Genomic DNA, 16,136 nt, shown 5'->3' on the forward strand with positions numbered 1-16,136 from the left:
AGGCAGAATGTGTGGGGAGGGTGAGAAAGGGCTGAAGAAGCAAACAAGATGGTGTTAGATACAATGATCTTTTTATCAGACAATGGAAAGAGCATGAAAACAATTAGAGAAACAATGTTACAATCACTAATATAGTGAGAAGGAAAAGGGAAGAGCGAGAAGGTAGTTTGAAATCTCATAAGCAAAACCTACTATTAAATGGGTTGCTTTACTGAACTATAAAGAGATGAGGAAAGCACATCATCTCAAACATTGCAATCTGCTGCATTTGTACCAACTCCTGAAGAAACGTCACCTGCAGCAATCAGCCCAACCATCTATCCCCTGCATGCCAACAGACTCAACTGATAGCATTATAACATGCCCTTTTAGAAAGACATAGAAGGAGAAGTCAGAACACCCAGAAATTAAAGTAGCAAGTGACCTGGAGATCAGGGTCACATAGGCAGACAGAAAGCATTTCTGCCAACAGTACAAAGAAAACATGCTTTAATTATAGAACACTAGATTAGAAAAATAAAAGTTGCTTTCTTTTCGGTCATGGGAGAGTGACTGTTGTTAGCTCAGCCGGCAGTAATTGCCATTCCTTCTTGCCCTGGAGAAGGTGGTGCTGAGCTGCTTTCTTGAACCACTGCAGTCCTTCGAGTGTAGGTACACCCACAGTGCTTTTCGGAAGGAAATTCCAGGATTTTGACCTCAAAGCAGTGAAGGAACAGTGATATAGTTCCAAATTATGCTGATGTGTGGCTCAGAGGGGAACTAGCATGTGTTGCTGATCTTGTCCCGATGGGTGGTAGAGGTCGAAGGTTTGGAAGGTGCTGTTGGAAGAATCTTCATGAGTTACTGGCGTTATATTTCGCATGGAAAAGTACGTAGCGTCCTGAGGAGATATCAGAAAAGTTACATTGTCTGCGCTCTCCTGTTCTCGTGAACTTATTCCTTCTATGTTACCCCACTCTCCCACTTTCTGTCATCCCACCTCCAGCTTTCCTTTCCCTGGTACTTCCCCAGGGTAGGGGCAGTAAAGCCAGTTGTAGCACCTCATGTGTCTCCCCAGCTGGGATCACTGAACTATTCCCCACTGAGCTATACATCTGATTGCCCCACACGGAAAGTGTCCCATTTACTTCTTTTTCCCTCTGTAGGTGAAAACAATTACCTTGGCCCAGTCTGGCCGACCTGGCTGTGTTCTGGTTCGCAAGCCCGTAATGGAATCACGGTTCTCTTTCTTAGCCAACAGATCCAGAGCCATCTGTAGACCCAAAGCCTTCATGTCATTTTTACTGAGAGCAGAGGTCATGTACATGTGCATCTCCAAGAATCTACCTACACATTGGAAGGAAGAAATGACCGACTTAACAATTCTGGAGTCTGATCACACAATCAGTTTTGATCACAGTCACATCATGTTTGACAGATTATTTTTGTTTGATCATGGGACATGGGTGTCACTTGCTAGGCCAACATTTATTACCCATCCACAATTGAAGTTAAGAGTTAACTACATTGCTGTGAGTCTGGAGTCACATGTAGGCCAGACCAGATAAGGATAGCAGATTTCCTTCCTTGAAGGACATTAGTGAACCAAATTATTTTTTACAATCATCAATAGTGGTTACATGGTCACCATTCGGCTGCCTTTTTAATTCCAGATTCTTTTTTTAAATGAAATCAAACTTCACCATCTGCTATGGTAGGATTTGAACTCATGCCCCAAAATATTAGCCTGGATTTTTGGATGTTTAAGTCCAATGACTTATCACAGTGCCATCAACTCTGTGTCTGACATACAGAAATTATTACATGTTGGTGTAGAGGGACAATTTAAATGTTTGCAGATGACACAAAACTTACAGGCATTATAAACTTTGCAGAGGGCTGCATGGAACTCCAAAGGACATTGACAAATTGGTGATATGGACTGATAGGTCAATAGTTTGTTGGCATTCAAACCCATGAAGGCTGTGAACAGAATGGATAGGGAGAAATTGTTTCCATTTGTAAGAGGTTTGATAACTAGAGGGTACATACTTAAAGCATTTTGCAAAAGAAGCAAATGTGAGCTGAGAAAAAAGGGAGTTAGAAATAAGATTGATCCAGGTTTGGAATGCACTGTCTAGAAAAGTGCTGACAGCAGGAACAATTAAGGCACACAGGAGACAATTCGATGATTATTTCAATAGATCATTGGCCTGAAGATTCTGATATAGTTTTCGGAGCAGCACAGACTGGAGTTACATGGTGGTATCATGCAGAATCCCAAATTCAGCAGATTTCAGGAAATCCCTATCTCCTCCCACTGGTCCTGACACCTTCCTTCCCGCACCACTAGACACGATAACCCCTCGCACCCCTCATCATCTCAACGCTCCACTCGCCTGTCGCTGAACATGACACAACCTTCACCCCCAGACAGTGACCTACCCTATGCATGACCTACTCCATGTATTTCATCACTTACCTGGCACACTGGTATTCTACTTACACACCACCTTAATTACCTGGAACCCTAGTTACCTGGTAGCCTATCTCCTGAACCAACTGCCACCCTAACATCATTCTTAAATAGATAGGTAGGTTCTTGATTATCAAGGGGATCAAAGGTTACGGGGAGAAAGTGGGAGAATGGGGTTGAGGAACTTATCAGCCATGATTGAATGGCGGAGCAGACTCGATGGGCTGAATGGCCTAATTTCTGCTCCTATGTCTTATGGTCTTATTGTCTTAACTGATATATCTAGCCTCTCAGAGCAGCTGGTGCAGCCATTGGCTGTGCAGCTTAATATTTAAGCCCCAGAAGCTGGCATATTGATGGGACATGGTTTCACTTTGTTCACGTCTCCTGCACTCTGAGGGAACTGTCTGATTCCAGGTTCACTCCATATTTCTGAAGAAGCCAGGATTGGAACTCCCAGCTAGAAATGTGGAACTTAGTCTCAGTGGAAAAAGAAATTCGGAGTGCCAATCCGAGGGTGTGAATAGTTATGTGGAATGATCCTAGGCTTATGCTTGGCACTTACAAAATATAGAGAAAAACAGCATTCACATTTTAAGATAATTCTCTTTCTTTTCCAGCCAGAAAAAGTTATCCAGTTTCATTTCATGATTAGTCTGCAGCCTCATATTTGAATCGATTAATTAGGTGAAACATAGATGTTGCAACTACTTGTGACGCACATACAATTACCATAATGTACCGAATGTTGTGCAGTTAAATATACTCTCTCCAAACACAGCTCAACTCTGGAAGAATAAAATCCATAACTATACAGCCATGTGTTTCACCATTCAAGTGAGAATACTGGGAACATTTTTCATATCCACATCTACAGTTCAACTATACCCTACCATACACCACTGACCTGCACATTTATGTTAAACTGAGGCTGCATCTGCTTTCTCAGGTGAAAGAGGCCATTGCACAAAACTGAAGAAGAGGAGGAAAATAGTTCCCAGTGTATATTGATCCCTCAATGCCACTAAACCAGATTATTTGGCCATTTTCATTGTGATTTGTGGGAGTTTATTGTGCTGTTGGAAATATATTTTCTACACAACTACAGTAATCAGACTTCACAATACTTCAGTAATTGAGAAGTACTCTAAGTAATCCTGAAATTGTACAGGGTGCTAGATTAATTCACGTCTTTGCCTGTCAACCTACCTTGAGGCTCTTCATCTGCTTGGTCCATCTCTAGTTTAGTCAGAAGGCTAACAAACCACTCAAACGATTTCTGGTCCCTGTTGATCCAAATAAAGTCAACCTGCAATCACAAATCATCATCATTATTCTTTATGTTCTTATTAGTTTGAAATCACATTTATTGTCCCAAAACTTGCCATAATCCTCCTGATCTCCACAGACTGTGCAAAAGCCCATAAGAACATAAGAAACTGGAGCTGGAGTAGACCATTCGGCCCCTCGAGCCTGTTGTGCCATTCAATAAGAGGGTCGTTTCTTGTTTTCATTTCTCCGTTAAGACTTTTATCCCCTTTGGAGAATCGAGGGAAGTGTTGGAAGAATTCACAGGTTCATGAGCTTTTTGAACTGCATCATGAAGGCTCCTTTCACTGCCAACAAGTTCCTGTGGGAACTTGAATCCAGAACTGCTGGCCCAGAGATAGAGATACTACCACTGCACTGCAAGACCTCCCTCCATGGTTGATCCAACTCAACTACAATTTTCTGTTTGGTCCCCAAATCCCTTCATTCTCTGATCTGTGTCTTGAATGAATTCAATCATGGACTTTCCAATACCTCTATGGTAGAGAATTCTAAAGATTCATATCTATCCGAGTGAAGAGATTTTTCTGAAAGTTCTGTCGAACGTGAGGTATAAATTGGACACACAAAATCTTGGATTGATCTTGGAAAATTTTGACCTCAGCATACAGCCAAAATCAGAAATATTGTGCTGAATTATTTTCTCACATTGATCTCAAAGTAGGGAAAATAATTGAAAAGTTAGCCATTATACACTGTTCTTGATTACCGACTGGTAGCTGGACCCACATTGTGTTCGATCAGCGCTGACAAAGAGAAGAAAAATAATTACACTCATGAGAAATGAATAACTCCAGCAGAAAGTTTGTTAACGAAAGCATCTGAGTATTTTATTGTTGTTTCCTGTCCGGCAAGCATTAAGTATGTCTCAGGTCCTGACATTGCAGCATTGGGAAACATACATCTAGTTTATCTGGAGTAAAACACTTAATTTGCATAAAGCGTACAGCACAGAAACCCATTTGGTCCATCCAGGTATTTATTACCCATCCTTCCTCATAACTTCTTCAGGCTAGCCCTCTACCCCCTTCTCCCTCACACAGTTACACAGATTCTCTTTAAATGTCTCTTCGCTATTTGCCTCAACACCTCTCTGTGGTAGCAAATTCCACATTCCAACTACTTTCTGGGTAAAGACGTTTCTTCTGAATCCCTGATTTGATTTCTTAGTGACTATATTATATTGAAGCCATCTAGTTTTGCTCCTTCTGCTCTTAATCTACAATACTTAACTCCTTAGTACTCGCACTCCAATTGAACAATGCATCCAAATAGTACGAGCAGAACAATCTGCCAATCTTACCTTTTCAAAAGTGCACCAGAAGTTCAGAAGTGGAGAAACAGAATGCTTCACTATGGGGTAAATTTAGTTTTCTCAGGATTTTCTATAATTTTATCAGTGACCTGATTACATTAAAATACATGGGGTGTAGTTTTCCAGTGGTTTAGCTGTTTCAGCATGATTCATTAAAACTTGGATGAATGACTACACACAGTAATGGGTGCTCATCCATCTGCTTGTTGGAAGAATCATGCGGGAGCAGCTCAGACACTGTAAAAGAATACAGCACATTATGACAAAATCACACTCTCTGCTATGGCACAGAGAACATGGCAAGCACTCACACTTGAGTAAGTCTTTTGGTGAGATATCAGAGCATGACAACCTCAGTAGCTCAGTGGTTAACAATGCTGCCTCACAGCACCAGGGACTCAGGTTCAAATTCAAACTCAGGTGACTGTGTGGAGTTTGTACATTCTTTCTGTGTCTGTGTGGGTCTCCTCTGAGTGCTCCAGTTTCCTCCCAGAGTCCAAAGATGTGCAAGTTAGGTGGATTGGTCATGCTATAGTGTCCAGCAATGCGTAGGTTAGGTGGATTAACCATGGGAAATGCAGGGTTATAGGGATAGGATGGGGTGGGTCTGACTGGGGTGCCCTTCAGAGGGCTCGTGTGGACTGAATGGGCCAAATGGCTTGCTTCCACTCTGTAGGGATTCTATTTTAAAAAAGGGATTCTGTTAAAGGAAGTTAGGGAGAAATTGACTTTTTAATTTTAAATAAGTATGAACCGTAAGCATCTATTTCATGGTTTTTGCTACCACCTGTCTTCACACAATTTACCATCTCATAATTATTTTCTGTTGTCTCCTATTATCCATGTAAACCAGTTAATTATCATACAATGTCAATGTCTGTTAATACTCTGCAACATTAATTAATTAATTAGTTGCTGCCATAGAGGTTAAACATCCTGGTTAACTATATAATAAGTACAATTGGCACAGTAATGATGAAAGGTGTATTTGGGGTTTGGATTTTAAGATAGAGGTAGATGGATACAGGTCAGTTCTGTAAAGGTTGTTTGTTTTAAACAGGTAAAAAAGAAATTTCTAACGATATCCTAAGTGCATCAATTCCAAGAAAGCATGTGACTATTGTCAGTTGCCTAGCAGAACCCCATAGTGTTAATGGATTGAATGTTTATACAGTTGAGTTTACGACAGACCATAAAGCTAGTAGATTTTGTTTTTGAGTTCAACTCAAAAGAACCAAGAGTTCAGTTCAGAAGGAAGAACATGCGGGATAATCAAACTTTTAGTTCAGAGGAACCAGTCATTTTTTTCGTTTGTGGAGCTTCTAAGTCAGGAGAGTTTGGAGAAAAGTCTTCAAGTTGTTACAACCAAAAAGGTTCAGGCCATCAGTGTTATGAAAGGTTCCTGCCAGTGGACTTAGAAAAAAATCATAAAACTGTCTCTGCCATCCAAGGAAAAGAAATTTGGAAGAATCAATTAGAATTGGGGTAAGAGTAAAATTGCCCTGGAACTGAGAATCTGTAAAAGGATAGTGTTGGAGAATAGGTCAAAACTTTGTTTTGTTGTTTATATTTAGATCTTTCTAAATGTCATATATATAGCTTTGTTTGAACTTCTTTTCTCTTATTTTTTGTAATAAACTTATACCCTGTTGTCGAGGAACATCTGCAGCCTCAGCAAAGACCTTTCAGAGACTAATTAACAAGGTAATTAATTGCAAAACTTAACCATATGAAATGTCAAGACAGTTCGCATTCAGGGAATTGACTTGCCTAGTATTACTACCAGCTGGGATCAAACATAATGATAGGCAAGGGTGTTCCCAGATGTTCAGTTTAAAGCCTCAAGGACCATAGCCGAGATCATCCAGAAACTGATGTCAACCTGGTAACTGACTTCATGTAGCTAACTCATGCTTCATGTGAGCCAAGACAAGCACAGCCTGAACAGGTAACAATGTGATTCTAACAATCCTGTACTGCATGCAATAGGCTGATGTCACTTTGCTTCCTGCATTCCAAAATGCTTTAACAATGCTTACCTGGTGATATAACCCATCAAATAACGAAGTCAGTAGCTGTGAATCAGAGCAAGTTGACTCCATCACTTGGAAAACACAGTCTAGGCTCTAAATATGTAAATCAGAACTGTAATAGCGCCAATTTTAACAATCTCCCTTCACTCCCCCTCAAAGAGGAGTTAAATTAGGGAAGAGGATAATTATTTCCATGTTTACTATCTTGCTGTTAATTTAACTCTTTGTAGAGCTGTGAGCTAATCATTAAAGGTTGACAAGGGCCTCATAAAAGAAATTCTAACGTCAGGGTTTGGGGATTTAACTCAGACTCCAATACAAGTTTAACCCTGAGGTGTGTCAATCACACTGGGTGCTTACTGTGCACCATAAAGCTGCATCAAGGGTCAAGGAGGCTGAGAAAGAGTGCTCCTCCCCATCCCACATGGAAAACCTGGACCTCCCCTATCTCCTGCCTTCTGATACCCCACCTGCTCAGCAACATGACTCACCTTAGCCCTGGGGACTAACTCTGGCTGGATACATTCCTGGAGGTATCATCACATGGCCTTTCAGCTCTAATTAAGTTTCCAACCAATTGGCATAAGTATTCAAAGAAAATGAAAAACAATCTTTTAATGCTCCCATGAATAGTTTTCCCTGGGTTGCTCCCAGCTGGAGCATGGTAATAATTAATGTTTCATTTCTGGAGACTGCAGACCACCCTGGAGGATTGACAACACTAAGTAGTGCTCTCTGAGAGTCCATTTACCTTTCTCAAACTCATTTCATTGTCCTTCACATTTTCACACCAGGAGTAACTACAGTTGGGACAATTCTGTTTTCTCATGCGATACCTATCATAATTAAGAGACATAAAATTATCACAGTGAAGATATGACTGCTGGTTAATCCCAAAACCTCATAAAAAGGACCTAAACACTTACAAAAAGATGACAATTAAGGAAAGGAACACTCCATAATAAATCTCCATGGGATGAATTTTATGGTCTAATGAATCTTAGAACGGACTAATTAGTAAAGTTAGATCACATGGGATTCAAGGAGAGCTTGCCAACTGGATATAAAATTGGTTTGACGGCAGGAGACAGATGGTGGTGGTGTTGGGTTGTTTTTCAGACTGGAGGCCTCTGACCAGTGGTGTTCCACAGGGATCGGTACTGGGTCCACTGTTGTTTGTCATTTAATAAATAATTTGGATGAGAACTTAAAAGGCATGGATAGTAAGTTTGCAGATGCAGGTGGACTGTAAAGAAGGTTAGCTAAGATTACAAAGTAATCTTGATCAATTAGGCCAATGGGCTGAGGAGTGGCAGATCGAGTTTAATTTGAATAAATGCAAGTTTTGCATTTTGGTAAAACAAACAAGGGCAGGACTTATACAATTAATGGTAGGGCCCTAGATTTTTTGACGAACAGGCAGTCCTAAGGGTTCAGGTATATAGTTCTTCAAAAGTTGCGTCACAGGTAGACCTAGTGGTTAAGAAGGCTTTTAGCATCTTGCCTTCACTGCTCAGATCATTGAGTATAGGAGTTGGGACGTCATGTTGAGGTTGTACAGGACATTGGTGAGGCCACTTTTGGAGTACTGTGTGCAGTTCTGGTCGCCCTGCTATAGGAAGGATATAATTAAATTGTACAGGGTTCAAAAAAATTTTACCAGGTTGTTGCCAGGACTGGAGGGTTTGAGTTATAAGGAGACGTTGGATAGGCTGGGGCATTTTTCACTGGAGCATAGGAGTTTGAGGGGTGACTTTATAGAGGTCTATAAAATCATGAGGGGCATAGATGAGGTGAATAGCAAAGGTCTTTTCCACAGGATGGGGGAGTTCAAAACTAGGGGCCATAGTTTTAAGGTGAGAGGTGAAAGATTTAAAAGGGACCTGAGGGGCAACTTTTTCACACAGAGAGTGGTTCATATGTGGAATGAACTGCCAGAGGAAGTGGTGGATGCAGGTTTAATTACAACATTTAAAAGACATTTGGACAGGTACATGAGGAGGAAAATTTTAGAAGGATATGGGCCAAATGCAAGCAAGTGGGACAAGTTTAGTTTGGGAAACTTGGTCAGCATGGACGAGTTGGACCAAAGGATCTGTTTCTGTGCTGTATGACTCTATGACTCTGTAACTGTCGTTGCACGGAAAGAGGCCATTTGTCCCATCACACCAATGCTAGCTCTCAACAGGAGTTAATCAGCCAATCCCACTCTACCACCTTTTAGGCATAGCCTGATATATTTCTTTTCTCTTCAAGTGTTTATCCAATGCCATTTTGAAAACCAGCATTGAATCTGCCTCTACCATCCTCATAGGGATTGCATTCCAGATCCTAACCACTTGCTGCATTGTTCCTTACATTACTTATACTTCTTTCACCTGAAATTTGTGTCCTCTGGTTCTTGACCCTTCTCCCACCGAGAACGTTTTCTCTCTATCTTCATCTTGAGCACCTTGATTACATCTCCTCTCAAACTTCTCTCCTGTGAGGAGTACAGCTCTACCTTCTCCAATCTAGCCTTGTGATTGAAGTCTTTCATCGCTGGCACCGAACCCCCCTCCTAAACTGTTCCGGACTCTCTCTAAAGCCTTCAGATCCTAACGCCCATAATTCAACATAATCCTCTATCTAAGGCCAATCTAGTGCTTTATGAAAGGAAAATTATATCCTCCTGGCTTTTGTACTCCATGTCTCTTTTTTGATAGCCTTAAGCTGTTAATGCAGAGTTACATGTGACTAAAATGCAGACAAGAAGTTTGGACATTGGAGGTTCTATTGGCATGATTTTCAAGATCATTCCAACAGATATTGATTGAATGATTGTGCTCCGTGATAATTATTCTTTACTTGGACAGTCTTCCTGGACATGGACTTACACCATAGATTGGCCCCAACCTAGCACCAATTGGAAATTTTCACTCCATAACACCTTAAAGAAACATAGAAAATTTACAACATAGAAAGAAGACATTTAGCCCATCGTGGCCCGAAGAAGAGCAATCCAACCTGATCCCATCTTCAACCTCTTGGTCCATAGCTTTTCACTGAACTTAGGTACATGTGACAATCAATCAATCAATCGACCACAGTCTTCCATATCATAGTGCTTAATTTGCATATCTACATGTATATTTAAATACAATGAAGATTTCTGCCTCTTTCAGGAAATGAGTTCCAGATCTTAATCATCTTGGTGAAAGAATTTCTCCTCAACTCCCCTCAAGGGTATGGCAGAATAAAGCAAGAGATTGGCACTAGGTAATGATGGTCACTGAAGAGCTAGTGCAAGCACATTGGGCCAAATGGCCTCCTTCTGCACACTAATGATTCTGTGATTCTTCCATGGATGAATTTCTCCCCGATTAATGATGTGGATGTGCGGGTGTCGGACTGGGGTGGACAAGGTCAGAAATCACACGACACCAGGTTATAGTCCAACAGATTCACTTAACCTCATCTGAAGAAGGAGCAGCAATCCGATTTCAAATAAACTTATTGGACTATAACCTGATGTCATGTGACTTCTGACCTTTCCTGATTAGTGCCCATCCTGCAAATGGGAATACATCCTTCCTGTACATTTGTCGAGATCTCTCATTTTTTAAAATAAAGGATGGCTTGTATGAGAGATGATAAACTGACACACTTGTATTAGAAGATACACACTTTGCAGATTGAAGGTGAAGATTATTGTTGGAGCAGAGCTCTGTTATCCATTCCACTTCTACTTGAGCTGTAGTTTTAACTGCTGTCTTTCGGATTAACTACTTAACTGAGCTGCCCCCACACCCCTGTCCGTTAAGAGTTCCAACAGTAAGTTTGAAAGAAGAGCAAGGAAGTTCCTTGTCCTGGCCAATATTTATCCCTCAACCAACATCACTAAAAACAGATTATCAGGGCATTATCACATTGCAGTCTGTGGGATTTTGCTGCTGCATTTCCTACATTTCAAAAGTGATTATATTTAAGAAGTACTTCTGTTGATTTAAAGTGCCATGGGACATCCTCATGCTATGAAAGGTGCTATATAAAAGCAAGAACGTTCTTTCGCTGATCTGGAGGTGATTGATGTTGATGCCTGATGACTGCAATGGAAGGTTTCTCTTTCCCAGCTAGGACAGGCTTCACCTTGATGCACACAGAAATGGAATAGATTGTAACGTTTGACCCTAGTGTTGTTTCTAGTGACATAAGCTCACCTGTACATGATGCTTTGCAAAATAGAGGCAAATGGGGTGATACCGATGCCAGCTCCAATGAGAACTGCGTGCTCAGAGGTGAAGATTGTCCTGGTTGGTGTTCCATATGGTCCATCGATGTAACACTGGTAAGAAGCACAAAACATTCATTAATGCACGACCCTATAAATTGAAAAAGATACAAAAACTGCGATATTCCTTCCAAAGGGACACAAGATAAACTTCAATTAATGTGTGAAATTTCAGGTCTCTGATGTCTCCAAGTACAATTACAAGAACATCTCAAAACTTAACAACATACCTTCACTCAAGGAGTTGTACCATAGATATTTTGTGAAGTTGCAAAATATTAAGATCTCAGCATTTCTCATATACCTCTCATCTCTGTAGCAGTTTACTTGTCTTAGGGATTGTATCTGTCAAAGGTACTTTGCTCATGACACTGAGCCAACATCATGTCTCATTCCCTATTGTGCTTGCCGATCAACATTGATAACCAGGAGCCAATGTCTTTACTGTTAAATTCTCATCCTTGTTTTTGAATACTCCTCTGGCCTCACTACTCCCTATCTTGGTAATCAATAACCCTCTGAAATCTCTGCACTCCTCTAGTTCTGGCCTCTTCAATTGTATTCAATCCATCATCAGTGACTGCACCTTCAGTGACTAATACACTGAACTCTGGAATTCCCTCCATAATCCCTTCCGACTCCCTACCCCTTCCTTCTTTAAAGCTGCTCCAGGGTCCGGGAGCCATCACACAACAATATCCATTTGGTGCTGTCTCATCCAAAGTTCTCACATCTGATTTTCTCTGAAGTGATGAACACTGACTTAAGCCTACTGATCACATTGAAATGTTATTGATAATAGACAATATTTAAGTTCATATATTGTACACTGAATTAATCAACTCTAACAAACCAGGATTATTGCCTTAAAGCTCAAGATCTCTCCTAAGGCCTTAAATTAGGAAATATTCTCAAACCATCTCCCATACATGAGTAACAACAAGTCACTGGTGTCATTGACCATGAGTCTGTAAGAAATAGGAACAGGAGTAGGCTGTTTCTCTCCTTGAGCCTGCTGCACCATTCAATAGGATCACGGCTGATCCAACATTCCTCATGTCCACTTTTCTATGTTTTACCCAAAACCCTTGATTCCCGACTGATCATGAATCTATCTATCTCAGCCTTAACTATACACAACGACTCTTGGCCCACAGCTCTCTGTGATAAGGTGTTTCAAAGACTCTCAATTCTCTGACAGAAGAAATTATTCCTCAACTCAGTCTTAAATTGGTGCCCCTTTATTCTGAGATCATGCCATCTGGTCCTAGATGCCCCATGGCTCACAAAATGTTTTGCTAATGAGTCAAATGGTCTTGGATTCAGTAGTCATTCCAGGCCTTGGCAATATAAGTATTGGAACACCTCGTGCAGTACTGAGGGAGTGCTACTTTGTCAAGCATCCTGTCGTTGGTGGGAAATGCTAAAAGAAATCTCAAATCTGGCTTTTCTAATGGTTCAGATTGATGTTAAAGATCCCATGGCAAAACAGAAGTTGGAGAATTCTCCTGGTTAACATTATACCTTTAAACTGAAACAGGGTGAAACGCTCATGGTTGTTTGTTGGATCTTACTGTCTGAAAAGTTATGACATTGCCACACAAATGTCAGTTCCTGAAAGTGATTCACTGCATATGCAGTAATTTATTGTATATGCAGGAATTTATTGTATGTGAAATAATTTATCAGATTTGCAACTTTTTTCTGTTCCAGAATTTTTGATAATGCAGTACATAAATGCACATTAAATTTTACATGTTAGAAGTTTTGTCTTACCTTAATGTTACAGTATCGATGATTGTCACTCAGTTTTGTTGAGACCTTGCGAAAGGAAACAAGACTAATGTGACTACGGAGCTGGTGACAACACAGAATTGGTGATGCTATTGTTACATATTCATTTACACTCCATATCGTGGAGGTAGTGATGTGAATTGGTCATGTCGCTGGGTTAGAAATCCAGACAGCCAGTTTAATACACAGGATCTTTGACTCAAATTCCAATGTGGCAGGTAAGATTATATTAATAAAACAAATATTAGTGAAACAAATCGCAGTGGTGGTGACTCCGAAACTGTCTGGTCCACTTCACAGGGAGAAATCCATCATCCTTACCCAGTCTTAGCTACATGTGACTCAAGACCCATAGCAATGTGGTCAGCTCCCTTAACTTCCCTCTGAAGTAGTCTAGCAGCCACTCAGTTCAAAGGCAGTGAAGGCTGGGCAACAAATCCTGGCCTAGCCTGCCCTGCCCACATCATGTGATAGAAGAATTTTTTTTTCAAAAGGTGTCTTCTCCCTCAGTTTTCCCTTCTTTGCCTGTACTTTTATCCAGCAGGGTCTGGCAAGGAATGCTTGACACAAAATGGATCAAGGGGGCAGATAATGGTTATGTGTTAGTGACTTGGGTGAGACTTTGACTGGGTGTTATATGTGTTTACAGGGAGCAAGCAGAACATAGACCAGTACAGCACTAGAACAGGTCCTTTGGCCCACCATGTCTCAATCTGCCTGCACATGTATTTCTCCATTCCGTACCTGTTAATGTATCTGCCTAAATGCCTCTTTCACATTGCTATTGTATCTGCTTCTACCACCTCCCCGGCAATGTGTAAAAAAAACTTGCCTCACACATTTCCTTTAAACTTTCCCCTCTCACCTTAAACCCATGACTCTAGTATTTGACATTTCCACTCTGGGAAAAAGTCTCGGACTATCCACCTTATCCATGTCTCTCATAATTTTATATACTTCTATCAGGTCACCCCTCAACCTCCAACCTCTAGTGAAAACAATCCAAGATTGTCCAACCTCTTCTTAAAGTTAATACACTTTAATTGAGGCAAAATCCTGGTCAACCTTTTTTGCACCCTCTCCAAAGCAGCCAAATCCTTCCTATAATGTAGTGACCAGAAATGTACACAATATCCCAAATAAAAACCGAAAAAACAGAAGTTGCTGGAAAAGCTCAGCAGGTCTGGCAGCATCTGTGAAGAAAAAAATCAAAGTTAATGTTTCGGGGATTAAAATTTAGCTGACCTAAAGTTTTATGCAGCTGCAACATGACTTGCCTGTAATCAGTGGTATTGGAGATTTGCAATGTGTGAATTAGAATAAAACTCTGATTGGAAAAGTATATGCCTGCACTCTGTTTAATCAATATTGAACCAGAGGTAATTTACACTCTGGAGGTACTGATTCATGAGTTATTCATTCATGATGCTGGTTCATTCAAGGAAATGATAAAGAAAGATAAAGAATGTAACAGATCTCTCACCATTTGAAGGAAGTACGGTAGTGACCTGGATGATATTTATGACAACACACAGATTATCTGATCAGTATCGTGTTACTCTTCATGGGAGCTTATCTTCTGCTGTTTACCTTAGCAACACTGACTACATTTCAAGAAGTACTTCATTGGCTGTAAAATACATTGCAATGCCCAGAGGATGTGAAGGATGCTATATAAATGCAAGTACTTCTTCAGTTTTTTTGAGTCACCTCAAGGCTGGTTTTGTCCATCACCTTGTGGACAACTCCAGGATGACAGGTGTTGAAAGGAATTGCTTGCAGTCTGAGTACAGCAAAGAATGGGGAGAGAATATAATTAAAATGCAGCAGAGATAAAGAATGATAATTACTATTCATGGATGAAAGCAGTTCCTCATGTTATTTCAAGCAGGCAGGGTGGAGATAAAGTTTCTTTGCTGCAAGGCTGATAAATTAACAGGAGATCTTCAAATAAGATCTTCTCTGCAGTCTCTGAGTTCCAGCTTAATTGATGTTTTTTTTCTAATTATGATTATGATTTGTGGCCAGCAACAACAAAACAAGAAGAATTTACTGTGCAGATGAACCCATAGGGTCCATCGCCTGATATTCCAATGCTTGTGTGGTTGGGGTTGCTAAGTTGCAATCTGTTTCCTTTCTTCAGCCCACCCTCGTTCCACTGCTGAAGGTACACTCTTACCCTGCTGACTTCATCCAAAATAATCACCAATGGGAAACATCTTCAACACACCTTTATTTTTTATTCATTCATAGAGCATAGAACATAGAACAGCGCAGCACAGGAACAGACCCTTCGGCCCATGATGTTGCACTGAACGTGAAGGACAAATGAAACTAATCTCTTCTACCTGGCCTTGGTCCATATCCCTCCATTTCTTTCTTATTCGTGTGCTTATCTAAAAGTCTCTTAAATGCCCCTTATTGTATCTGCCTCCACCACCATCCCCGGCAGCATGTTCCACACTCCTACCACTCTCTGTGTAAAACACGTGCCCCTCACATCTCCTTTGAACTTTCCCCCTCTCATCTTAAATGTATGCCCCGTAGTATTAGACATTTCAACTCTGGGAAAAAGATTCTGACTGTCAACCCTATCTTTGCATCTCAATTTTATAGTCTCCCCTCAGCCCCTGCTGCTCCAGAGAAAACAACCCAAGTTTTTCTAGCCTCTTCTTATAGTTCATACCCTCTGATCCAGGCAGCATCCTGGTAAATCTCTTGTGCACCCTCTCCAAAGCCTCCAACTCCTTCCTGTGATGTGGCGACCAGAACTGAATGCAGTACTCTAAGTATGGTCTAACCAAAGTTTTATTAAGATGTAACATGATATCTTGACTCTTGTACTCAATTCCCTGACCAATAAAGGCACGGATGCCATATGCCTCTTTACATGGATTTGAGCCCCAAGGTCCTTCTGTACATCAATACTATTCAGAGTCC

The 16,136-nt window shown here is 40.8% G+C and overlaps 1 protein-coding gene across 1 annotated transcript in view; it reads right to left on the reverse strand.

Moving 5' to 3' along the window:
* Positions 1–16,136, reverse strand: part of nox5 (NADPH oxidase, EF-hand calcium binding domain 5) — a 63,881-nt gene that overhangs the window by 4,006 nt on the left and 43,739 nt on the right. The window contains exons 11-15 of the mRNA XM_020537224.1: positions 13,179–13,223; positions 11,332–11,456; positions 7,884–7,968; positions 3,665–3,764; positions 1,160–1,326 (exon numbers count right to left, since the gene is read on the reverse strand). Coding sequence (XP_020392813.1) covers positions 1,160–1,326; positions 3,665–3,764; positions 7,884–7,968; positions 11,332–11,456; positions 13,179–13,223 — 522 coding nt within the window. The remainder of the gene's footprint in view (positions 1–1,159; positions 1,327–3,664; positions 3,765–7,883; positions 7,969–11,331; positions 11,457–13,178; positions 13,224–16,136) is intronic.

This window comes from Rhincodon typus, chromosome 33, assembly GCF_021869965.1.
Source record: "Rhincodon typus isolate 14 chromosome 33, sRhiTyp1.1, whole genome shotgun sequence".
Taxonomy (NCBI): domain Eukaryota; kingdom Metazoa; phylum Chordata; class Chondrichthyes; order Orectolobiformes; family Rhincodontidae; genus Rhincodon; species Rhincodon typus.